This window comes from Dromiciops gliroides, chromosome 2 (genome assembly GCF_019393635.1).
Source record: "Dromiciops gliroides isolate mDroGli1 chromosome 2, mDroGli1.pri, whole genome shotgun sequence".
Classification (NCBI taxonomy): domain Eukaryota; kingdom Metazoa; phylum Chordata; class Mammalia; order Microbiotheria; family Microbiotheriidae; genus Dromiciops; species Dromiciops gliroides.
Window position 1 is genome coordinate 434,258,189 of NC_057862.1, and position 12,959 is coordinate 434,271,147.

Genomic DNA, 12,959 nt, shown 5'->3' on the forward strand with positions numbered 1-12,959 from the left:
CACTCCCTAAAGCCACGGGATCCCTAACTCCAGCCCAGGCTATGCTCCGTGCATGAATATTTCGGATCATGCGTGGAATGCTGCGTCCCGTTCACACCCTGGAACGGGGTCCTGAGTGACCGCAAGGGGAAGATGGTTCCCTAGGAGAGGGAACAATTCTTTCAGAGGTGGTTGGAGTTCCTCCAGATAATCATAAAATAGAACTTGAATGTAACTTGACTACAGCGTCTTTTTGCTAGGGTCGGGAAGGAGGGAACTGGCCGACGGCTAGACAGTACCCTGGACAGCAGTCCTATCCAATACTCTCCGAGAAGGGATGGCAGGGAAGTTTGATAGACTGAGGGAGAGGGAAAGAGAAAGAATATCACAACTGGAAGCAATCTTAGCGAAATCTTTCCTCTATAGGGAAACAAGATCAGAGAAAGTAAGGGAGCAAGGCAGAACCTAGGTCCCCTGAAGCCCATTCAATATCAAGGCTTCTGGTGTGTTTTCTTTCAGACTCTCTACCACGTCACCACAAGGCACAGCTATTATCCCTACCCAACCGTACTTCCATTACACCGTAAGTTCCTTTGGAGCAAAAATAGTATCTTATTTCATCTTTGTAGACACATATGTTCCATTAAACCCATTCCCCACACCCACCCACATATACATCAAGGAAAGAACAATGGAATTGGAGTTAAAGAAACCGAGTTCAAAACCTGACTGATACTTACTACCTTTGCCAAATCTCTGGTCTAGGCCCCAGTTTCCTTTAAATGAGAAGTTGGATTAGATGGTCTTTAAGGTCCTTTCCACTTCCAACTCCTAATTGACTAATAACTCCACTTATCCATGTAAACCTATCTTACACCTGTGTTAAACTTTTCAATAATTCCCTGATTTTTTTAATCAAATAAAACCAAAACCCCTCAGTCTAGGATTTATACAGTCTGTCCCCAGACTTGCCTTTCCTTCCAGCCTTTTGTGTTGAGTAAATTTAATAAAGGTAAATTGAAATACCTACTCTGAGCAAAATTAGTTTTAATTAGTAATGTATATAACTATTAACAAAGCAGGTCAGACTGGCCACCTCAGGAAGATCAGTAACCCCAATGAAAATGGACACACAGGAATGGAAGGGGTATGGGTAGTTTTGGAACATTGCACTGGGCTATACTGGGAAACGTGGGTTGGCACTCAGGAATGGCTAAACATGCCCTTCTCTAACAATGTTCATTGTTTTATGGGACTCATCTGCCTCTTGTAATCTTTGTTAGGTATAACCAGGCTAGCTGTTCCCTTGGGGAGAGACCAAACTTTCCCTATTTACAGAAGAACAGGCCAGAACAGCTGACAGGTATTGGGGAGGAGGCATCAGGTTAAGCTGGTTGGGGCTTACAGACAAGAAGCAGATGTCCCAGGGACAGATGGTAACATTCCTTTTCAACCATGCCTTTAAACTAACAAGGAGGGAAAACTGCATTCCTGAGGAAGGTGAGTTCAGGCAGATAGACACCAATTTAATTATAAAAATCAATACAGCCTAAAACCAATTACATTATAAAATCAATATGGTGGAAATCGGGGTAATATTTTTATCTTTTCATACTTTAACTCCAACCAAAATGTACATCACTGCTTCTATAACATCCCTTGGCTCATAGACCACCTCCCCTAGGAGGCCTTCCCAAATATTGCCCTCCTTCCAACAATTTATCTCCTCCTAACAATGGGGCTGCACCTGACTCAATGCCTTTGTCCCATTCTACCTCATCTTGTATATTGATGAACCCTCTCTTGTGCTCCCTACTGTAAAACTGTAAACTCCCCCAGAGGGCTGAATTTGCAACCAGTGATGAGTTACTCTCTGACATCAGGCTTCTATAAGTGGGCTCTGGCACTTACTACTTGGCTGGACTTGAGCAAGAAACTTGCCCTCTCTGGGTCTCAGTTTCCATGTCTGTAAAATGAAGGGGGATTATGTTCCTATGACCTGGGCCTTCTCTGTCTCCCTTCAGAGAGCAGGGGTCTTGAACACAGCAGAGAATATTGTTCCCGGAATATTGTTCAGGGAATGAATTGAATAAACATGTCTTGTGTGTAATGTGGCAGGCTTTCTCCATAAACCTAAAAACAGTCCTCCCACAAAACCCCCGCAACCGAAAATCCTCGTTTGTTTCATTAATGCAAGATCCTTCCTCCATCCAAGGCAAAGAAAGTTTCCTTTTTCTAGTTGAGAAAATTAAATCTCCTTTCCCCTTCCGTAGTTGAACCTTTACCCTAACGAAAACAACCACGTTACCAGGATCAACTAAGTTCTGATTGGTCAATCCTGTCGCTTCTACAATTCGCACCGCGAGAGAACTCTGCATAGCGTGATTGGCCATTCTGCAGGTTGCGCCCGCCCTCTACGGGCAGATCAAGGGAAGAGGGAGAAAGTGTGTAGAGTATCGGTGGGAGGGGCCGGTTTGCGCGCTGCGGTAAGATGGCGGAGGCCGACCTCGCTGAGATCCCGGATGTCGACATCGATCCCGACGGTGTCTTCAAGTATGTGTTGATCCGAGTACATTCTGCTCGGGACTCCAACCCCGATGGCCAGGACTGCCCAAGCAAAGAGATCGTGCGCGGCTACAAGTGGGCCGAGTACCATGGTGAGAAAGGACGAGACGCGGCCATGAGGGGGGAGGCGTGGCTGGGCGGGGTCTAGGGAAGAGGGAACGAGCCTATAGGCTGGGCTCTCAGTGGGCAGGGCGGGGCCTGGAGTTGCGAGCGGGGCCCCCGTGCGAGATCAGGTCTGAACCCCACGTGGACCCAAGGGCCGCTCACCTGGGCGACATTAAAAGACCCTTTTGGTGGCGGTGGATTCCCCCATTTGTCTTCTTCCAGTGGCCAGATGCGTCGGTTCCTGTGCCCTCCTCCCAAATCCCAGTGGCTCCCACTGCCCACAGAAGGCTGTGCAGTTGTTTTAATCTCAGTAACTACTGTGGTACAGTGGAAAGAGCATTGGATTTGAAGTTTGAGTGCCTGAGTTCAAATCCGTGCTCTGACACTTAACCATCTTGACCTTGGGCAGTCTCTTCACCTCACTGGCCCTTATTTTCCTCATTTGTAAAGTGGAGGAATTGGACGGGCTTTCATCTCCTACCGTCTTGGGTGCAAGGTCACTAGCATCCTCATCTTGGTGAAAATGGAAGAGGAAGAACAATGTGGTGTAGTGAAAAAGGACACCAAAGTAGACGTCAAAAGTCCAAGGCTCCAGGGGCGGCTAGGTGGCGCAGTAGATAAAGCACCGGCCTTGGATTCAGGAGTACCTGAGTTCAAATAGGACCTCAGACACTTGACACTTACTAGCTGTGTGACCCTGCGCAAGTCACTTGACCCCCATTGCCCCGAAAAAAAAAAAAAGTTCAAGGCTCCCATCACAGCTTTGCCACTTACTAGGTGTGACTTTGGCAAAGTCATTTCCCCTCCATGAAACTCAGTTTCTTCGTTTTTAAAATGGGGGTCATTAATCCTGTCCTGCCTTCCTCACTATATGAGGCACAAATGAGAGGTAGTACAGGATAGTGGAAAGGGGATTAGATTTGGAGTCAGAGAACTGTATTCAAATGCTGTTTCAGCTACGTTTTACAGCCATACTTTGGACAAGTCATTTGACCAGTATCCTCATTAAGATAAGATGAGAAGATTGTTTTAGATGATCTCTTAAGTTTCCTTCTATAAAATTCCCTAAATCTGTAATAGTCTATGATAATGACTCACCTTTTCTAATATTTGCTAGGTTTTATACATAGTATCTCATTTGTTCCTCAAACTAACCCAGTAAGTTTTTGTTATTCTCATTTTACAGATGGGAAAACTGAGGCTTTGAGGTTAAATGACTTGTCCAGGATCACACAGCTAGTAAATATCTAAGATTGGATTCAAACTCATGTCCTGATCCAAAACTAATGAATATAAGTTATATAAAGTGCTATTCACATGAAAGGGTTGGATTTAGAGCCTCTTTAAAGTTCCTTGCAGTTCTGACATTTTATGTTCAAAGAACAGGTAAGAGGTTATTATAATTATCATCCCTGACATGAAACAGACTATTCCAAAGCAGAACAAATATGCCACTTCAGAACTCATAACTGTTTCCCTTGAAAGTTGATTGGAATAATGCAATAAAAATAACATTCAATAATGGAAGAATAGTCAAAGAAGGAGTCCTACCAAATTCCTTTTACAACACAAATATGATACTGAACTGAAACCAGGAAGAGGGAAAACAAAGAAAAAAAACAGACCAATTTCTTAATGAAGATAGATAGAAAAATTTTAAATAAAATACTAGCAAGGAGATTACAGCAATTTATCACAAGAATCATACAATATAATTAGGTAGGATTTATATCAGGAATGCAAGTCTGTTTCATTATTAGGAAAAGTATCAGCATAATTGACCACATAAATAACAAAAACAAAAAAAAACTTGATTATCTCAATAGATGCAGAAAAAGCATTTGACAAAATACAGCACTTATTCCTATTAAAAAACTCTAGAGGGGCAGCTAGGTGGCACAGTGGATAGAGCACCGGCCCTGGAGTCAAGAGTACCTGAGTTCAAATCCAGCCTCAGACACTAAACACTTACTAGCTGTGTGACCCTGGGCAAGTCACTTAACCCCAATTGCCTCACTAAAAAAACAAAACAAACAAACAAAAAAACCCTCTAGAAAGTATTAGAATAAATGGAGCTTTCCTTAAAACAATAAGTAGTATTTACCTAAAACCAACAATAAGTATTATCTATAACAGGGATAAGCTAGAAATCTTTCCCAAAAGATCAAGGGTAAAGCAAGGATGCCCTAATATTATCACTACTATTATTTGATAATTGTACTAGAAGTGCTAGCTATAGCAATAAGAGAAGAAAAAGAAATTGAAAGATTTAGAATAGGCAATGAGGAAACAACTCTCACTCTTTGCAGATGATATGATGATATACTTGGAGAATCCCAGAGAATCAACTAAAAAAGGAACTGAAATAATTAACAACTTCAGCAAAGTGGCAGGATATAAAATAAACCCACAAAAATTATCAGCATTTCTATATATTCCCAACAAAGTCCAACAGCAAGAGATAGAGACATTCCATTACAAATAACTGCAAACAATATAAAATACTTGGGAATCCACCTACCAAGACAAACCCAGGAACTATATGAACACAATTATAAAACACTTTTCACACAAATAAAGTCAGATCTAAAAAATTGGAAAAATATTAATTGCTCAATATAAAAATGATGATTTCACCTAAATTAATATTACAATTTAGTGCCATACCAATCATACTACCAAAAAAATTATTTTATAGAGCTAGAAAAAAAGGTAGCAGAATTCACCTGGAAGAACAAAAGGTCAAGAATATCAAGGGAATCGGTGAAAAAAATGTGAAGTAAGGTGACCTAACTGTACCAGATTTCAAACTATTATAAAGAGGTAATCATTACAGTAATCTGGTACTAGCTAAGAAATAGAGTGGTAGATCAGTAGAATAGATTAGGTACATAAGACATAGTAGTAAATGACCATAGCAATCTAGTGTTTGATAAACTCAAAGACCTAACCTTTGAAAGAAGAACTCACTATTTGACAAAAACTGCCAAGAAAACTGGAAAATAGTATAGCAGAAACCAACATCTCATAGCATATACCAGCATGAGGTTAAAATGGGTATATGATTTAAACATAAAGGATGATACCATAAGCAAATTAGGGAAGCATGGAAGTTTACCTGTCAGATCTATTGATAAGGAAATAATTTAGGACCAAATAAGAGGTAACAAGCATTACAAGACATAAAATGAATAATTTTTATTATATTAAGTTAGAAAGGTTTTGCACAAAAAAAAACCCAAAACAAAACAAAAAAACCCCAATGCATCCAAAAATAGAAGAAAAGCAGAAAACTGGAGGGAAATTTTTACAGCAAATATTTTTGAGAAAGTCCTCGTTTTTTCAGATATATAAAGACCTGAGTCAAATTTATAATAATATAAGGCATTCCCCAGTTGATAAATGGTCAAAGGATATAAATAATTTTCAGACCAATCAAAGCAATCTATAGTCATATGAAAAAAATACTCCAAATCACTATCGATTAGAGAAATGAAAATTAAAGCAACTCTGAGGTACCACCTCACACCTCTCAGATTGGTTAATATGACAGAAAAGGAAAATAAAATAAATGTTGGAGGGGATGTGGGACAATTGGGACACTAATACACTATTGGTGGAGTTGAGAAGTGATCCATGCAATTTGGAACTATGCCCAAAGGGCAATAAAACTGCATATCCTTTGGTTTAGCAATACCATTACTAGGTATGTATCCCAAAGAGATTAAAAAAGGGAAGGGGGGGGAGTGAAGGACCTATTTGTACAAAAATCTTTATAGCAGATTTTATTGTGGTGGGCAAAGAATTGAAATTGAGGGGATATCCATCATTTGGGGAATGGCTAAACAAGTGGTGGCATATGATTGTGATTGAAAACTATTGTGCTATGAGAAACAATGAGCAGAATGCTTTCAGAATAACCCTGAAAGACTTATATGAACTGATAAAGTGAAGTGAGCAGAACTAGAAGAACATTTTACACAGAAATGGCAATATTGTATGATGATGATCAACTGTGAAGGACTTGGCTGTTCTCAGCAACACAAAATACGACAATTCTGAACGACCTATGATGAAAAATGCTTTCTACCTCCAGAGAAAGAATTGATGGAATCTGAATACATATTGAGACATGCTGGTGTTTATTTTTCTTTTACTTTCTTTATTTTTCTTGTTTTATTTTTTTGTCTCTGTTCTCTGTCACAGCATGACTAATATGGAAATATATTGTGCATGACTGCATATGTATAACTTTTATCAAATTGCTTACCTTCTCAATTAGGGGCAAAGTGATTGAGGGTGAGAAGTAATTTGTAACTCAGGTTTGTAAAAATGAAGGTTAAAAATTGTTTTTACATGTAATTGGAAAAATAATACTGAAGAGAAAAAAAACATATAAAAAGAAATTTAGTTGGAACTCCTTAGAGTTAGGGCAGGGCTAACTGGATCTATGGTAACATCAAGGTCAAGGCTGTCTTTGTGAAATCACTATTCCCTTTTTCCCTAGCTGATATCTATGATAAAGTGTCAGAGGAAATCCAGAAGAAGGGCTTTGACTGTGAGTGTCTGGGTGGCGGCCGAATTTCCCACCAGAGCCAAGACAAGAAGATTCATGTGTATGGTTACTCCATGGTAAGTTGTACCTGGAATTGTTTTTGCATAGAGAAAAATGTAGTTCCCTTTCTTTCTTTGCTTTTTAGTTTTTGGGAGGTTTTTTTTTTTTTTGTGGGGCAATGAGAGTTAAGGGACTTGCCCAGGGTCACACAGCTAGTAAGTGTCAAATGTCTAAGCCTGGCTTTGAACTCAGGTCCTCCTGAATCCAGGGTTGGTGCTTTATCTACTGCACCACCTAGCTGCCACCCCCCCACCCCCATTCCCTTTCTTTTAGCCAGAGCCTATGTCCCTGACCCCAGATTTCTGCCTTACAAATAATTGCATTCATTCAGTTAGCATTTAATTAAGTGCATAGTACATGCAGAGCACTGAGAGTTGGTATATATTATGCCTCTCCTCATGGGACTTAGAGTTCAGTTGATGATTCGAATACAGATAGTTATAATATACAATATTACATGATTAGAGTATCAGATAGTGACAAAATATATTGCTGTGTGAGATCTGAGAAGTAGGATGGTATAGATTCAATCAAGGTGGCCTCTGAGTCAAACAGACCAAGTCACTTAACCTCTCAGTCAGTCAATTAGTCAATAAACATTTTTTAAGCGTGATGCCCACAGGTGACTCTCAAGGTGTTGATCTGCTCTGGTACAAGTTTTCAATAGGATCTCTCTATCCTGACGAAATTACAGGTCCAATAAAAAATGTGAGGTCTTCTAAGGGGGAAAATTTTTATTGCTCTTACTAAATATGTCATTGTTCATTGGCTAGAGAATGTGGATGGCTCAAGAAAACCCATCCCCATTCCTGGAACCACAACCCAAATGACACATGACTGTAGGCAACCTTTCAAAAGGGCATCTAGTATATAAAACAAAGTCCACCTATGAAAAGGCACCATGATATGGAAAGGAAAGACATTGTCTCTAGACCTGACCTGAGACCCCTCTTCTGATTTGTGCACTTTGGGCATTCATTCATTAGACTGGAAGAGCAGGATAAGGCTTCAATTCTCTGCTAAGGGCCAGTCTACACTAGGGGATACGCTGCCTCCTTAAGGACTTGAGCTGTCCTTAACTGGGTCACTGGCTCTGTAGTGGTAATTAGGGCTTCTGTGTCTGAGGCTCCCCTGATATTTGCAAAGAGGCAAGAGTAACTGACAGCAGGTGAGATTTTGTGCCCCTGAAAGCCTTGAAGATTCATTTGTCCACTTCCCTTCTTTTGTTTCCTTTCTGTTTCTCCAGGGTTAAGAAATAATAACAGTTAACATTTATATAACACTTTAAGCTCTGCAAATATCTTTACATATATTCTCTTGTTTCAAACAGGGTGCCCCTCTTGTCAAATTCTAAGGTCCACTAGCCCTACCAGCCTTTCCCTTTTCTGTCTTTCCAGCAGCAAGAGCCCCTCCCTACTGGCACCCGGAATACCCCTGGCCTTAGAGCAACAAGATCAGGTTGCTGGCCTGGCTCATGGCATTCAGAGTCTTAAAACTTAAAGTACGCTGAATTTTGAGGTATAGAACCTGAGGTTCATATCCTAGCGTTTTTATTTACTTTCTGTGTAATATTGGGCAAGTCACTTAGCTTTTCTGGTCTTCAGTTCCCTGTCAGTAATATGAGGAATTTGGAGTACAGACAAGCAGGATAGTTTTGAAAATAGTATATGGAATTTATTTTATTTTTATATATGTGTGTGTATGTATATTTTTTTAATTTAATTTTTTTTTCCAAAAAGCAACTAATTGAGATTCACAGTTTTGCATTCAATTCTCTTTTGTGTTCTGCTGTATATATGGATAATCCCTTCTTTGGTATTAGAGTTCAGAATCAAATAATAAACTTTAAACAAAAAATAAAAGAAGGAATTAGGGTTATAATCTCTCAAGTCCCCTTCTCTAAAGCTGTTTCCCTATTGAAAAAGGAAAATATGTGTGGGATAGGGAGAAGGCAGGTGGGAAAAGAAGAGGGAAAGTATATGAAAAGGTCTAAAGGCTGAGTCCCCAAGCCTGAGGTGAGAAACTAGTTCCATGCCCTGGAGCTAGGAATAGAGTTAGAGATTTGCTGACTATCCCAAGGTGTGCTCTGAGGTAGGCATGGGATGTATGAGGCATGATGGTAGATGAGGGAAAGGGCTCTGGAACAGAGGAGGTGGGAGCCCTGGGAGACCCAAGAATCTGACAATATTGTCTCTTTCTGTAGGGTTTTGGACGTGCTCAACATTCTCTCTCGACGGAAAAAATCAAAGCACACTACCCCAACTATGAAGTCACTTGGGCTGATGATGGTTACTGATGGGGCCTAGGTTGCTGCCTTCCTAAGCTGTCAAACCTATCCTTGAATTCTTGGCCCCCACCTCTTTGTTGTGTTGTGTTAAGGAGGCATGTTTGTGATGCCCTGGTGTTTGCCTCCTGTTGTGCCTTCCAGTGCTGTGGTGCCTAGCTGGGCCCCAAGGGGCAGTCAGGCACAGAGTCCCCAACTGTAATTAAAAGTGGTAGCACCAGTTCTGGGCCCTGGTTTGTGTGTACGTGTGCGTCAGACCTTCACTCATCTTCAATACCCAACACATTAAGCATCTGCTGTGTGCAAAGCATCGTTCTGGGTGTTGAGATTACAAAGACAAAAATGTAATTCACCCTGCCTTCAATGACTTTACATCCTATTGAGGGAGGATATTCAATATAGATGCAAATAAGTAGATAAAAAGGAATAACAAGAGAAAGAGATGTCTCATAACTAGATGAAAGTGGGAAAAAGAATCAGGAAAGACCTCATTTAGGTGAGAGTATCTTGGGGGAAAAGGGTGTGTGTTCCTTTATGATGTTATGGCCATACAAAAGCAGAAGGAGTGAGAACTGGAACCCATATGTGGGTTTAGCCAGCAAGGATTAGCCCTCTATTCCAGGTCTCCCTACCCTCAGAAAAGCCCCTTCCCCAGCCTCACAATCTGACTTCCAGCTGAACCAGGCCAGTCCTAATCCAGGTTTGGTTTGATTTGTTTCCTCATCCCTAATTGAACCAATCTTTAATGACAGGAAGAAGGATCTTTTTCAGTTTTCTGGGGTACAGTGAAGACTATCTCGAGTATCAATGCATTGTCTTCTTGCTGCACCAAGTACTAGAGAAGCCACCCTCCTGTCCCACAAAGGCGTTAGCCAGAGGCCAGCACAGTGTGAGCTGACTCGTCCTGGGGCTGAAGGGCAGCAGAGCACCAGTTCAACCCCTTTTAGGACCTGATAAGGAGAGGAGGGGGAACAGTGTCTCCCCCAGCCCCCTGTGCCTGCTCCTAATGGCTTCTCTGCCCTGGTTTATGGCCTGATTGCCTCTGCCTGAGGCCACTATCCTCAAGGACATCTTGGGAAGGGGCCCCAGCAGGACCTTGCGCAATTGAGACCCAGGTTCTGCCTTCACTTTGCTTGCTCAGGCTCCACCCAACTCAGTAGCCGTGCCCCTAAATGTTCCATTTACCTGGACCTGTACTCAACAGCCTTTGGTAATTCCTGAAACCCAGGAGACTTGGAAACAGGGATTCCTTTCCCTCCTAGGGCCTCAATTAGTCCCCATATCCCTTAGTAATAGAAACTAAAATAAGGTTGGTGCCACCTGGGTAAAACCAGCCTGTATTTGTTTTTTTAATGTTTTATTCATGCCTTTTTGGGTTTTATACCACAGTTTTTTTCTGATATCCGCCACCGCCCCTGAAACCCTCTCTTGTAACAAAGACAGTTAAGCTGGACCAATGCAGTGACTTATGGGAAGGCATCTGGGAAAGTATGCCACATTTTGTATTTGTAGTACCCCACCTCTACCTAGAGTACCCCACCTCTACCTAGAGTAGGGAGTTATGTTTTTTCACCTGTTCTCCAGGACAAATTTTGGTCAATTAATCAACATACAGCTGCCTTTAACTGTAGTCACTGGTCAAATAGTTGTCTTGGTTCTAAATCTTCCCACATTTTTTCTAAATTCCTCAAATTTGTGGTTTCTCATGACACAGTAATACTCCATCATGTTCATATACTGCAGTTTGTCCCAATCAGGGGACACTCACTTTGTTTCTACTGCTACAAAGTACTGATATGAGTATTTGGGCATATTTGGGGTTTTCTGCCTTGGGCCTCCTTGGGGTATAATGAATAACGGATCAATGGATATTAATGGTTTAGTGACTTTTCTCACATAAATCCAAACTTTTCTAGAACTATACAGATTTACAGTTATATATGTGCTCAAAGGATGTTCTCAAAAAGAATTGATATTAACAAACCATATGAAGATTAATAATAATGGAAATATAAGTTAAAACAACTCCAAGGGCACACTTCACACCTTATATCAATGTAAATTATGACAAAAAAACCAGAAATAGTCATTGTTGACAAGGTTGTGAGATCTAACAGTGATTTTTATAGGCTGTGAGAAAATAATGGAGTTTGGGGACTCAAACCCACCACACACACACACACACACACACATAAACTCCTAACTAACTGAAGGAAATTAACTAACTTAAGACCACCTTCAAGTCATGTCAATCAATGGACTTGAATACTACCAACCAATTAGCCTCCGGACCAGCATGGGAGCTTCTGCTCTCCCAGACACAGAAACTTCCTTTTTTTGGTTCTTTTTCTCTTCTCTCTCCCATAGATCCTAGCTAGGCCTTCCTATCTTTCAGAGGCACGTGTTCTCTCTTTACTAATATCTAATATAATAAATGCTTAATGCCCAAAACTGGTACAGTAGCCTTTAATTTCTAAGTAACAAATATATTAGAAACCCCGGCTAATTTTCCCTACACTTGGGACAGGAATAGGAGACCCACACATTTAGTTTTACTCATCACATCACTTTTTTTTCCCTTTTTTTTTGGGGGGGGGGCAAGGGCAGGGCAGTGAGGGTTAATGACTTACCCAGGGTCACACAACTAGTGTCAAGTGCCTGAAGCCGGATTCAAACTCAGGTCCTCCTGAATCCAGGGCCAGTGCTTTCTCTACTGCGCCATCTACCTGCCCCAAAATCCACCTTTTTAATGGATTAGAAAAGTCCTGGGTAGTAACAGATCAGAGTAGGCTCCTTTAGAGTCTTTTAGAATAATAAAATCCTAGTAGGTCAGCCTGGCAAGAAACCTTAGGGATCAAATAGAACAACCCTCAATGCAGAGATGTGATCCAGCGAGAAGTAACTTCCTAGGTCATGTTGAGGTGGGAAAATCTAGCCTGGAAACCAGATTTCCCATTCTCTCTCCCCTCATTCTACCTCCCTCTACCTAAATGCATGCTAAGAAACACAGTACACAAGTTGTCACCTATTCATCTTGAATAAGATGATCAAGTACCAGCGGGACAATGGACTTAGCCAGAGCCAGTTAATGGAAGGGAAGATTGGGCAGTGCCCATTCCCCCAGACTAAGACAACCCACCAGCAGTGGAGTCAGCAATTGCTCCAGTGACCTGCGATGGGCTCCACTGACTTCCCTTCACTCTCCCAACCAATAGCAAACTCCTGACAATTATGATGTCCCAGCTCCCTTAGCTCAGTCCACAATCTCTATTTAGCCCACTACAGCTTCAAGCCACTAAGGCTTTTCTGCCCCTGTTTGGGGCACTCACTCAGCTCATCTCTCCCCACATAAGCCCGTGGGATGTGCTTGGTCATAAGAGGCCAATAATCCAGCAAACATCCACCCATGCT

General features: G+C 41.3%; 1 protein-coding gene across 1 annotated transcript; it reads left to right on the top strand.

The window, feature by feature from the left end:
- The first annotated feature begins 2,409 nt into the window (after positions 1-2,409).
- PHPT1 (phosphohistidine phosphatase 1) lies at positions 2,410-9,787 on the top strand. The gene is made up of 3 exons (XM_043985456.1): positions 2,410-2,636; positions 7,157-7,281; positions 9,468-9,787. The coding sequence occupies exons 1-3, from the start codon at positions 2,471-2,473 to the stop codon at positions 9,558-9,560; spliced, it is 384 nt and encodes a 127-aa protein (XP_043841391.1). The 5' UTR covers positions 2,410-2,470; the 3' UTR covers positions 9,561-9,787.
- The last annotated feature ends 3,172 nt before the right edge of the window (positions 9,788-12,959 follow it).